At 43.6% G+C, this 13,003-nt stretch overlaps 2 protein-coding genes across 5 annotated transcripts; one reads left to right on the plus strand and one right to left on the minus strand.

Moving 5' to 3' along the window:
* Window positions 1-26: 26 nt before the first annotated feature.
* On the minus strand, window positions 27-9,096 carry LOC127332304 (uncharacterized). 4 transcript variants are annotated; one of them, XM_051358573.2, is made up of 17 exons: window positions 8,921-9,093; window positions 8,768-8,830; window positions 8,110-8,265; window positions 7,959-8,025; window positions 7,763-7,835; window positions 7,258-7,303; window positions 7,068-7,178; window positions 3,918-3,984; window positions 3,479-3,569; window positions 2,801-2,861; window positions 2,592-2,719; window positions 2,374-2,491; window positions 1,971-2,094; window positions 1,008-1,109; window positions 866-934; window positions 558-711; window positions 27-438 (listed from the first exon to the last, which is right to left on the minus strand). In XM_051358573.2, exons 1-16 carry the CDS (start codon window positions 8,990-8,992, stop codon window positions 656-658), a joined length of 1,404 nt encoding a protein of 467 aa, XP_051214533.1. In that variant the 5' UTR covers window positions 8,993-9,093; the 3' UTR covers window positions 27-438; window positions 558-655. The 4 variants fall into 4 exon arrangements, with proteins under 4 accessions (XP_051214533.1, XP_051214532.1, XP_051214535.1 ...); XM_051358572.2 differs by having other exon boundaries at window positions 2,592-2,722; window positions 8,921-9,092; XM_051358575.2 differs by lacking the exons at window positions 27-438; window positions 558-711; window positions 866-934 and having other exon boundaries at window positions 1,007-1,129; window positions 2,592-2,722; window positions 8,921-9,095.
* A 301-nt stretch (window positions 9,097-9,397) lies between these two features.
* Window positions 9,398-10,886, plus strand: LOC127332305 (uncharacterized). Its single transcript, XM_051358576.2, has 3 exons — window positions 9,398-9,641; window positions 9,736-9,785; window positions 9,901-10,886. Exons 1-3 carry the CDS (start codon window positions 9,443-9,445, stop codon window positions 10,762-10,764), a joined length of 1,113 nt encoding a protein of 370 aa, XP_051214536.1. The 5' UTR covers window positions 9,398-9,442; the 3' UTR covers window positions 10,765-10,886.
* Window positions 10,887-13,003: the final 2,117 nt, after the last annotated feature.

Below are 13,003 nucleotides of genomic sequence, written 5' to 3' on the forward strand. Positions count from 1 at the left end.
AAACCAGGCCTAAAAATACAAGAGTACGAGCCAACCACCACATGACACATTGACGATGCATAGTGCAAGAAATAACTCTTGCAGCAAATCTCCCGGTACAAGCAACGCCATGTGACTGCGGCTTGAGAAAACAAATGATTCTACCTTGGGGTAACGCATCTCATGATAGGGGTGTTGCTTAGATGCAACTACAAGTAACCAGCCGGCTTGCACCATGAAATGGCAATAAGATTCAGGTCAAAATGTAAAGATTTTACAGCCTCTACAATACACATATATATGATCCGTACAAGAACGCCTGGCAAAAGGTTGGAGTAAGTAGCAGGGTGGTGCATAAGCATAACCCAAGCTTCAAGGATCTTGAATGATGAAACTTCTTCCTTAGTTCCCATCACCAAAAAGTACCAAAAGCTTGAACTTGGGAGAAGCAGATTAAACCTAAACAAAGGATTTACGTAAACTATGTCAGCATTGCTTGAATTTATTTTTAAAGTACACGGACATAGTTCTGGAATGGAATGGAACAGAAAAAAACATAACTCTTTTGGCAAATTTACCTTGGTGCTGGATAATTGGAACATTCAGAAGAACCCATCTTCAAAGACCTCAACCCATGAATTCAAAACTCCGGGTGGTACTACTTGATGGCAGGCACTCATTTAAGCACTGCTGCTTTTGCTTTGACTTTTGATGTGCGCTCCTCATAAGAAGCTGAAACAGAAATATAAGAAATTCATTTTTATATGTAAGCTACAGCAGTTCTTATCTAAGGAGGGCTATTAATTGTTGATGTGGACAAGGATTACACAAAACAGAACAAATCTTATGCAAGTTCAGAGAAATATAAAAATGATGAAAAACTTACGCTCTGTTTGTCGTGACAAGAGAGGAATATGGTTTCTCTTTTTATGACGAGATTCAAATGGGTTAGGCCCTGCATTGACATGTAGCTCCTTTTAGGTGACTAGCGTATTATTACAATTTAGAACAGATTTAAATGCGTGTACCTGGAAAAGATAAACAGGACAAAGCCTCATAATATATGGCAGCTTGGAGCATATACTGATGGTATTCATCCTTGAAGTGTTCAATCAATGCCTGCCTGGTATCTAAAGAAATGATAGTGCACCTGGAATCAGATATCCATGAACAAACTAAAACCATTGCAAAATAGTGAAAACCTAAACTGCATACCTCAGTTTGTACTAAAAAAACTGACTTCACATTAAATATTTCAGAAATGACACAATTATTTTTCTGAAAAGTTGGTCATAAGTTTTTTTTTTCGAGAAAACGCAATGACATTGCATTTCTTTTCATTGCAAAGAAGGAGAATAGTTTGTTACAAGGTCACCCTCCATGGAGGGTGAAGAACACCCAGCTACTAACAAAAAACTAGTGTACATCCCAGTCTACAGGTAAGACGGCGCGAAGGCCAAGGGCTCCAGCTCTGGCCCAAAGCGCCGCCTCCGTCTTGATCTTGTCATTCACGCTCTGGATGGACGGTTGCTCACCATCGAAGACACAGGAGTTTCGATGCTTCCAAATCAACCAGGGCACGAGCAACGTGGCGGTTGCAAGGCCTTTTCGCATAGGCTTCGGCGTGTGCTGTCTCGCAGTTAAAAGTTGGTCATAAGTTTTACCGAAACAACAACTATGTTTCATAGCTGCCATTTAATTATTTATGAAACAGACGTACTGGATTGCTTTATAGTGCCATTTAATTCTAAGGAATAATTAGTAATAAATGAATGCTCTAGTTCTCACTGTGATCTAAAATCTCACTATTTTCACAGTATAAATAAGCAAACTGGAAGCAGCAGCAAGATCATACACTCCGCTGGGCAAGAGACCAAAATATGAAATTGGCATTTTGCTTTGAGTACAAATTACGATGAATACTTCGACATTTCGAGGCTGAAAGTACTTTCTGAAGGTAGCACCAAGCACCGAACTTCTAAGAGACATACCTGATGAGCACATAAAGCTGACATTATCAAATAGGCAAGATCGTAGAATCAATGGAAGCTCTGGTGCCATTGTATACTGAGGTTTTCTAGGAGTCTTCGTAATATCCAGGAGCGAATCAACTACCTGTGGCATAATATAAAATCCAGCAAAGGTGAATAGTCCAAATAAAATCATCTGTGAGTATGGTTCGCTCAATAGTAACATCCTTTCACTTGCATAAGTGATTCAAAACCTATCTTGGATAAGGTCCTGAAGTGAATCAATCATGCAAGTGTTGGGACCTAAGGAAGCAAACACTGATAATTCATGGCCCTAAGGGAACTTCTGTGCCAAGTTTGAGGATATATTGTGTAATTCACCATTTCCAAAACAGAAGGAGGCTTCAGAGAATATTATACTCACAAATGGTGATTCAAGGCCTTGACCTATAAGAAATAGAACAGCTACCATGCAGCGAACTTGATGCCACAGAAAGGCACTACCCTTGATGGTCATGGCCCAGAGCTCATCATCGTTCGACCTTGAAGATTCAAAGCACTTCCATTATTTAGTTCAGGCATTACAGGTATCACATATATAGCTAGAAGGACAGGAGAGTTTGACTAAAACACAAATTTAACCTTTGGTCACAGGCAGAAATATCAAAATCTGTAATGCGTCGCTTGTAGTTACTCACGTTTGTGGCATCCATTTTACAGAAATTCCTGAAGTCATGCTCCCCGATGAATTTAGATGCGGCATTCTGCATCTTCTGTTGACAATTTGAAATCAATGGACCGGTAGAAATGGCAAATCTAGCAAAGTAGAAATAGAATGATAACATAATTACCGGTATATCCAAGCTCCCCTTCCAAAACAGGTATTTATATTCCCTGCCCAAGCAGGAGAATCTGCAAACAGAAGTGGCGGAAGGAATAAAACTCTAATTACATACACGCGTAAATTACAACTAAGATGATAGTCGATAGCTAGCCTCATTAACAAGAGAGGAAATGCATTTATCTTGATATATAAATAAACTATCCAAGAAGAAATCCGGAAATATAATTCGGCTCCCGGGTGCATATGATCCCTCCACCTAAAAAACATATTTCTAATTATCAAAATATTTGAACAAAAACTTCTCATGTACATGTCGATAATCTATGTGCGTTTGTACAGTTTCGCGAAAATCCGATATTTTTTATGGTCGATGTAAAAAGGACAAAACATGTCTCACAAAAAGCCTTGTTTTTAGCACCAAATTTTGTCTTTTTTACACAGCCCAAATGACAAAGTCGTTTTTTCATGGAAAGACTTTGCACGCGTGTAGCGTGTGAAGATGTACAAGTGAATTTTTCGTTTTGAATTTTTACATTTCAAAATGTATCAAAGATGTATTTCAAAATGAAGGGAGCATATGCACCTGGGAGCCAAAACATCATTCCCGAAATAATCATTTTTGTAGAACTAATTTGAGGAAGAGCATCTTTTACACTTGCCCAAAAAACACAGAATTCAAGCTAACCTTGCAAGAAAGTCTGCTGCAACAGGACACCAACCTATTACACGTATATCTCGTGGAAGGGTTTTGTTCAATACTCCAACATAATCAATCTCTGAAAGAAAACAAAAGGCACAAATTTTAGTCTGACAGAGGAAAATTGCAAGGATGAACAGATGCAACTGACTTAACTGAGACAAAATAAACTTGGAAAATGAAAATAACATATTATTCCTTCATCCTATAATATAAGATGTTTTGGCAAGCTAAAACAGCTTGCCAAAATGTCGTATATCATGGGACGGAAGGAGTACATGGCATTAATAGAAGAAGGTCAGGTAGATTCCTTATCATTGGTAACAGTTTATATGTTAACCAACACTCGATCATGTCATTGAATTATCTAGTGCTCTCACTAGTCACTACTAAGGAAAACTTTCAGGACTAGAAGGCAGAAGTATACCATATCTTTCATCAAATGCATTCCCTACTGCATCTTTCATGTTCGATCGCAAATATAAGGAAATTACCTGCATGTTGCAACATGAGCTAACATATTATATTTAGTTCATAGACAAAGCTCTATAATCCAAACTGCACTAATTTCTTTACGGCACCAAAGTAAAAAATAATAAAAAATCTTTGTACCAAGAAGCATGTACGTGGTGCATGCATACAGCATTTCATTTTCACAAATTATGTCATCAGAAATTTATAGAATAGTCCGATCAGAATAGCATGATTGGCCACAAAAAGTGTGCATCAAGAAGGTCTATTATATGCCTTTGCTTAGAGTAACCAAGTCTATGCCTAGTTCCTTGTACATTGATAGTTGGATAGAGTAGCATACCTTACCTATTTTATTTCTGACATGCAACATGTGACTTCCTCTTTGTTTAAACCATGAACATACACTTACTATTTCACTCTAAGTCAACCTTCTCTTTCAAAGTCGCTACAAATCACCCAATATTGAGTGTAACATGTTGTAACAGGTAGGGTTCTCTATTGCCTACGCATAGGCAACTCCTTTGCATATTACATTTCTACGTTTTCTGTACAAATATTTTTTGATAAGTGTGAGGTTGTAATTGCTCCCAAAGGAACCTCGTTGGGGCGTAACCCTCTTAGCGACGCGCCACATCGGAACCCGGGTGTGGTGTCAAATGGGCAAGGGCCGGGCCGTCACCCCCTTGGTGGCGCGCCGTATCTTGATCTGGATACGGTGATAAGTGAGCAAGGGTCGGGTCGCCGCATCCTTAGTGGCGCGCTGCACCAACGCCCCGGTGTAGTGAAAAATGAGCAAGGGTCTCCGCATTTGACTCGACGAGTGCGGAGGGTAAGGAAGTTAGCCGAGCCTAGGAGGATACGCTTAGGTAGCTGGAACGTAGGGTCCCTGACGGGTAAGTTACGGGAGTTGGTTGATACAGCGGTGAGGAGGCGTGTTGATGTCCTATGTGTCCAAGAGACCAAATGGAAGGGACAGAAGGCGAAGGAGGTGGAGGATACCGGTTTCAAGTTGTGGTACACGGGGACAACTTCAAACAAAAATGGAGTAGGCATCTTGGTCAATAAGAGCCTCAGGGATGGAGTTGTGGACGCCAAGAGGCAAGGGGACCGGATGATCCTTGTCAAGGTGGTTGTTGGGGACTTAGTCCTCAATGTTATCAGCGCGTATGCCCCACAAGTAGGCCACAATGAGAGCACCAAGAGGGAATGGAGAGGTTGAGAGCTCTACCATTGAGCTAGACGACTCCTTTGATGATACCAGCATGTGCTTTGTGCGACGTATCCAGGAGTCTGCGGTTAAGGAGGCGTTAAGGAGGATGAAAGGAGGCAAGGCAATGGGTCCTGATGGTATCCCCATCGAGGCGTGGAGAGGCCTTCGAGACGTAGCGATAGTATGGCTAACTAAGCTTTTCAACCTCATTTTTCGGTCAAACAAGATGCCCGAAGAATGGAGGCGGAGTATTTTAGTACCAATCTTCAAAAACAAGGGGGATGTTCAAAGTTGTACTAATTACCGTGGAATCAAGCTGATGAGCCATACTATGAAGCTATGGGAGAGAGTCATTGAGCACCGCTTAAGAAGGTTGACAAGCGTGACCAAAAACCAATTTGGTTTCATGCCTGGGAGATCTACCATGGAAGCCATCTTCTTGGTACGACAGCTGATGGAGAGATACAGGGAGCAAAAGAAGGACCTTCATATGGTGTTCATTGATTTGGAGAAGGCCTATGAGAAACACAAAGTCCCAATAAAGTGCATTACCCTCATCAAGGATATGTATGATAATGTTGTGACAAGTGTTCGAACAAGCGATGGCGACACTGATGACTTTCCAATTAGAATAGGCCTACACCAAGGGTCAGCTTTGAGCCCTTATCTTTTTGATTTGGTGATGGATGAGGTCACAAGGGATATACAAGGAGATATCCCATGGTGTATGCTCTTTGCGGATGATGTGGTGCTAGTCGATGATAGCCGAACGGGGGTTAATAAGTTAGAGTTGTGGAGGCGAACTCTCGAATCGAAAGGTTTTAGGCTTAGTAGAACTAAAACTGAATACATGAGGTGCAGTTTCAGTTCTACTAGGCACGAGGAGGGAGAGGTTAGCCTTGATGGGCATGTGGTACCGGAGAGAGACACTTTTCGATATTTGGGGTCCATATTGCAGAAGGATGGCGATATCGATGAAGATGTGGGCCACCGAATCAAGGCTGGTTGGATGAAGTGGCGCCAAGCTTCTGGCGTACTCTGTGACAAGAGAGTGCCACAAAAGCTAAAAGGCAGGTTTTATAGGACAGCTATCCGACCTGCGATGTTGTATGGCGCTGAGTGTTGGCCAACGAAGAGACGACATATCCAACAGTTAAGTGTAGCAGAGATGCGCATGTTGAGATGGATATGTGGCCACACAAGAAAGGATCGGGTACGGAACAACGATATACGGGAGAGAGTTGGGGTAGCACCGATTGAAGAGAAGCTGGTCCAACATCGTCTCAGATGGTTTGGACATATCCAACGGAGGCCTCCGGAAGCGCCAGTGCATAGCGGACGGATAAAGCGTGCTGAGAATGTTAAGAGGGGTCGTGGTAGACCAAACTTGACATGGGAGGAGTCCGTTAAGAGAGACCTGAAGGTTTGGAATATCGACAAAGATTTAGCCATGGATAGGGGTGCGTGGAAGTTAGCTATCCACGTTCCGGAACCATGACTTGGCTTCGAGATCTTATGGGTTTCAACTCTAGCCTACCCCAACTTGTTTGGGACTGAAAGGCTTGGTTGTTGTTGTTGTTGAGGTTGTAATTGCATCAGGGAGACAAACGGCTATTACTTTTTTTTCCACATTTTATTGCCATGAAACGAAAATGAGCTTAGAGTTGGATAAAATGATTGTTTTCATTCACAACATCCTTTTTACAGGTAACTGCTTCTATAATCAAGTAGCAACTAGCAATAGAGTAGACATGATTACTGTAATAGCCTTGACAAGTACTGCTTAAACACAAAAGGTAGAGGCTGAGATAACTCCAGAACATTTGTGACCAAGTACTATCATAAGAACTGGATAATCAATAATTATTGAATTTATCTAACATATGGATTTACCTGTCCAGTAGCAGAAACTCCTTTGTCAGTTCTTCCACACCTAGAATAGCAAGATTCTTTCCTATTGTTGACCAGCAGTCTTGCTCTTTCAAGTGCTTTAAATACCTCAGACTGAGAGGACCAAAAGATAGAAGTCCTTACCAAAACCTTACACAATGCCTTTAGAAAATGCGAAGGAAGGGGAAATTACCTCAACCGTTGGTTCAGTTTGGGCTTCCGAAGCAAAGCCATAGAATCTGCACAAGAGCAAGGTAACATGATGAGGGGTTGACGGGGCTAGACATAAACAAAACTTATAGACATGTAGAGGAAAACAGAGAGCAGATACATATGGCACAAGAAGATCCGATCTGAAAATTATGAGACAATATTGTGGAATAACCGAATAACTAATAAACTTGGTGGTCCCGGTTCATATGTTACACGTACTTAGTAGAAATTTCGCACGAGGAAAATAAATGTATTAATGTCATTGACGCATTGTTTGGCCTGTGACCGACAGAGTTCCATGGATAACAAAACTCTTGAAGTACAGCTACGTATTAATTGACTTATTTTGCAATATAGCAGAACAATTTTGACAGAATATTTATCTTCAGAAGAAACTATTACATTTAAGTAGTATGCAGTGTTGAAAAAAAAAATACTGCATTGAAGAGCAAGTATTTGATTTTATGTTGGAAGTACAATCATACCTCTGGCCAAAGTACATGATTTTCAGAGCAACTAGTCTCTTTTGGCAGTGACTGACAGTCCCCAATTTGTGACCTGTGTAGTAATAAAAAACTTCCATAAGATATATACTGAAGTTTGCATTAAAAAGGGTACATAATTTCTCATAATAAAAATAGTATCCTGTGATTGGTACAATTAACATATCTTAAGTTTTACCTGTCCTATTAGTACGTTTTCTTCGGGTTTTAGGTACATCACTGTGCCCTCCCTCATTGTCATTGCACTATAGGTCAAAATGCATTTATATGAATCAGATCAGATAAGAAAACAAAGATCCATATATGACAGTTCGTTTCAGAATATGTACCACTACTTCTTTTTCAGTAGATATTGCCACATGATCAAATGGAAGGCTCGCATCATGGCCCGAACTTCTACTTTCTTGTAGTTTCCCCTTGTGCACTTCTTGATCACAGCCATACAAACTTGCACTAGCCACTGGAGAGGACGGAACAGTATCCTCCTATAAAAGAGGAAAGTTGACAAAAAAAAATCAACAGGCAATAACTTGGTGTTACATGTTTTTCAGAACCATATTGACATGAACATCATTCAAACTCCAACATTTGCAAGTATGGCTGCATATTAAGTTAACAGCACTGAACTTTAAGCTTGTGTGCATGATGTACTTGTGTTTTCTGTATTTATCACCATTATACTTATGGAGTATGCATCTGAAGACACTATCGAGAACTGATTTACTAAATCTACTTGGGAAGTAGCTCATATGGCACAGGAGCAATTTGCAAAAAAGGGTATCATTCACCTAACATTTGCCATGTCAATTTACTCTATAGAAGCTCATAATTACCATATGCAGACTGAACAGAATGGTCATAACTGGAAATCATAATTCATAAACAATGGCTAAGGTGAAATCTGACAAAAACTAATCAGCCAAAGCTCACTTATCTGCAGATGCGTGTAAATGAATGAATGAAACCGCTCTAAGCTTCGTGTCTCACCTTGGCGCCGCAGCTACAGCTCGAAGCAATCTGGGCCAGCCTCTGGTTCTCCCTCTCCAACTCCTAACCACATCCAGTTCACCGGAGAAAAGATGAAAAGATTTGCCCAAACTCATCATATATCAATTAGCAAAAGCAGATAGAGCTCCTCACCAGTACGCGTAGCCGAAGCGCGGCGACCTCCGTCCGCAGCGCCACAGTCTCGCTCTCGCCACCCGCCGCCATGGCGGCGGCCTATCGGAGCCCTAGATTCGCCCGGTAAGAGAAGGCCTCACTCAGTCAGCGATTTTTTCGGCGGATCGGGGGCCCGGTGGGGATTTTCGTATATCTCCAAACCCGGCCCGTTAAGAGCTTACCGTCCACGGAGGGGGGTTTTGACCGGTCATCTGGCGGTTAGATTCAAACTGCACGGATTAAGGCGTCAGTTAACCGGCTTCAGCTCAGGATCTTCGCATGGATGGATATGACTGAGAGAGTAGCAAGATCGAGTCCGAGATAGATCCTGTTGACTAGGACAGTCGTTGCTCTCTCTCTCTCTCCCTCCTCTGCATCCTAGCACTGGGTCGAGTACTGAAGATCTCCTCTATAAATAAGCCGTTAATTAGTTGATCATCACTGGGAGCTGCAGCAGCAACAACAGAGTGACCATCTGTTGAGTTAGACAAGAGATCGATCATGGCGATGAGCAGGAGCACGACGACGCTGCTGATGTGCCTGCTGGCGGTGGCGGTGGTGTCGCTGGGAGGCGCGGAGGCGAGGAGGCAGCAGGGGAAGGGGACTCTGGGGTTCTACGAGCTGCGCAGGGGCGAGTTCTCCATGGTCGTCACCAACTGGGGCGCCACCATCCTCTCCGTCAGGCTCCCCGACCAGACCGGTACTTGCAATGTTTTCCTCCTCTACTTCTTGTCTCTGTTGTTAATTAAGGTGGGAGAGATGTTGATCCATCGATGATGTTCTTAATTTTGCAGGGCACATCGACGACGTTGTTCTTGGGTACAAGAAGATCGGATCCTACGTGGTGCGTGATCTTTGTTTGAATTGTTTCTCTTAATCGATCGATCGTTTAGTCTAAGGATCAAGAAAATTATTGAACTGACTGGATACGACGATGGATGTCTTTGTGTGTGATGAAGAATGACACGACCTACTTCGGCGCGCTGGTGGGCCGCGTGGCGAACCGGATCGCCGGCGGGCGGTTCACGATCAAGAACCACCCCTACCACACCTACAAGAACGACGGCAACAACACGCTCCACGGCGGGCACCGCGGCTTCAACCAGGTGTTCTGGTCGGTCCGGGAGCGCGTCACCGGCGAGTTCCCCTACATCACCTTCTCCTACCGCAGCTACGACGGCGAGCAGGGGTTCCCGGGCGCGCTGGACGTGCTGGTCACCTACAAGATCGACGGCGACTACTCGTACAGCGTCACCATGTACGCGCGGCCGGTGGACAAGCCCACGCCCGTGAACCTGGCGCAGCACAGCTACTGGAACCTGCGCGGGCACGGGCGGGGCACCATCCTGGACCACTCCGTCCAGATCTTCGCGTCCGCGGTCACCCCCGTCGGCGCGCACCTCATCCCCACGGGCGCCGTCACGCCCGTCGCCGGCACGCCGTACGACTTCCGCACGCCGGCCGCGCCAGGCGCGCACATCGCGGAGGTGGAGGGAGGCTACGACATCAACTACGTGCTGGACGGCGCGGAGGTGGACGGGCAAGGGGTGCGCAAGGTGGCGGTGGTGAGCGAGGCGACGTCGGGGCGGGTGATGGAGCTGTGGGGCGACCAGCCCGGCGTGCAGTTCTACACGGGCAACTTCCTCAAGGGCGACGAGGGCAAGGGCGGCGCCGTGTACGTGAAGCACGGCGGGATGTGCCTGGAGACGCAGGACTACCCCGACGCCGTGCACAACGCCAAGTTCCCCACCGAGATCTACCGCAAAGGCCAGGTCTACAAGCACTACATGCTCTACAAGTTTTCACTCGCGCCAAACAAGTAGGATTATTGGCTCTCGCAGGAGAACGGAGAAGATCCATTGTAGTAGGATGAAGATCCATTGAAGAATGGCTTAGAGTTTGATAGGCTATAGAAAATAAGCTTGTAGAGTCCTGCTACTCAAAATTAAACGGGAAGACACTCGACTTGATACTTTTGTCGAACTGGGCATGCATGTTGCACACATTACGGTGAGATCGTCACTCATGCATGTTCTTGTGCAAAAAGAGTGGGGCATAAAACGAAGATTGGTAGCGTCGTTCCAAAATCAGACATCAGAGCCCCCGCAAAAAAATAAAAACTCAAACATCAGATGACTAATTCACCCATAAATCCATGTGTTTTTCTTTGGAGAACAGTAACAGTACATGTTATGTCCTTGCCGTTGGATTTTCTCCATGACTCCACGGATTTGACTACAAAAACACCGGGGCTAGATGGCTTAATTTCCGACACATTTTTTCCTCAAACATTGGCATTTGTGTGGTGACGAGATCAGTGAGATTGCGATTAGAACTCTCAATGAGAAGATTCACTGGAGTAGACAAACAAAACGTTCATTGTTATTTCCAAGGTAAAGAACTCATCGGATCTCTCAAGTTCAGACCAATTAGCTTATGCAATGTGGTGTTCAAAATTGCATCCAAGGTACTAGCAAACCGGCTGAAGAAAATTCTCCTTGAGATTATTTCTAAAGACAATCTGCTTTTGAGTCATTCGCCTTATCACTGATAATTAATGTCATTACTGCTTACGAGTGTTTACACTTCATGAAAAGGAAAAAAAGTAAGGGGAAGGTTCATTGCGCTTTTAAATTGGATGTGAAAGGCATATGATCAGCTAGAGTGGGATTATCTTGAGGCTATCACAAACAAATTGGGTATATCTCCAAGATTTGTTGAGGTTGTTATGAGAGGTGTTCAATCCGTTTCTTTTTCGGTTCTTTTCAATGGGTCTCGCACAGAAGAGTTTAAACCCTCCAGAGGCATTAGGCAGGGAGACCCTATCTCCTCTTATCCCTTCTTGCTACCAGCTAAAGGTTTATCATGCCTCTTCGAATTCTGGAGAGCTGAACGGAATTCAAATTGTTGGTACAACACCAAGAATAAATCACCTTATGTTTGGTGATGAATGTATTCTTTTATTTTAGGCGGTCTCTGCTGATGCAAATAAAATGAAGGACATTTTGCTGAAATATTGTAGCGCATCTGAGCAGAGGATAAATAATGATAAATCATCAGTGATCTTGGGGAAGAAGTGCTCTAATTCTGTGAAGGCTGGTATCAAAGTGATACTAGAAGTACCGAATGAATCGTTGAATGACAAGTATTTAGGGCTACCATCTCATGTTGGGAGATCTAAAATAGGGCTTTTGGATACTTGAAAGATCGTATGTGGAAAAGGCTTTATGGTTGGATGGAGAAAACTTTTGATCCATTCGGTGGTGCAAGCCATTCCTACTTATTCCAATGCACTTTTCAAGTTACCAAAAGGATTGTGTGATCATATTACATCGATGGTTCGGAAATTTTGGTGGGGAAGCAAGAATGGCGAAAGGAAACTGGCATGGGTTGCATGGGATGATATGACTATGCGAAAATACAGAGGGGGTCTTGATTCTCGAGACATCGAGATTTTCAACTTGGCCTTGCTTGCTAGGCATGTGTGGAAAATTCTGAATGAGCCAGGATCACTTAGTGCTCGTATTCTGAAATCTGCCAACTTCCCATCCTCGGACATACTCTCAGCAAGGTTGGGTTCTCAACCGTCTCAGATTTGGTGCTCGTTATGTGAAGGGAGAGATATTCTCCGATTGGGTCTAATTCACTGGATAGGTGATGGGCAAAGCACTGGGAGCAAAATTGGATATCGAGGGATTATAATCCACGTTCGGCATGTAGTATCTCTTGCAAACCACCGAATTTGGTGGCTGAACTGGTATGCCAGGCGACACGCACATGGGACTTGTCCAAGCTCGAAGCACACTTTCCGCCCATGGATATAGATGAGATCAAGCAAATTTCGAATACTTGAGTGCGCCAGCCTGACTTTTGGGCATGGCACCTATGATCGAATAGGTGTTTTCTCCATCAGATCAGCATGCAAAATGATGGTGGAACTTACAAGGAGATAAAATTTCTTAGAAGGTAGAGCAGGGCCAACGAATGTGACGTCTCAAGAATTTAGCTGGAAGAAGCTTTGGAAGGTCAAGGTCCCGTCAAAGCTTCGCATTTTTGCTTGGA

This window comes from Lolium perenne, chromosome 4, assembly GCF_019359855.2.
Source record: "Lolium perenne isolate Kyuss_39 chromosome 4, Kyuss_2.0, whole genome shotgun sequence".
NCBI lineage: Eukaryota > Viridiplantae > Streptophyta > Magnoliopsida > Poales > Poaceae > Lolium > Lolium perenne.

Excerpts from the sequence above, each read along its gene's own strand:
- LOC127332304 (XM_051358572.2), bottom strand. The coding sequence starts at position 8,992 with ATGGCGGCGGGTGGCGAGAGCGAGACTGTGGCGCTGCGGACGGAGGTC. Across the intron at positions 2,862-3,478 it reads GCAGCAGACTTTCTTGCAAG|ATTCTCCTGCTTGGGCAGGG; the intron begins GTTAGCTTGAAT and ends TTCTGTTTGCAG. Across the intron at positions 1,110-1,970 it reads CAGCTTTATGTGCTCATCAG|ATACCAGGCAGGCATTGATT; the intron begins GTATGTCTCTTA and ends TCATTTCTTTAG.
- LOC127332305 (XM_051358576.2), top strand. The coding sequence starts at position 9,443 with ATGGCGATGAGCAGGAGCACGACGACGCTGCTGATGTGCCTGCTGGCG. Across the intron at positions 9,642-9,735 it reads CAGGCTCCCCGACCAGACCG|GGCACATCGACGACGTTGTT; the intron begins GTACTTGCAATG and ends TTAATTTTGCAG. Across the intron at positions 9,786-9,900 it reads AGAAGATCGGATCCTACGTG|AATGACACGACCTACTTCGG; the intron begins GTGCGTGATCTT and ends TGTGTGATGAAG.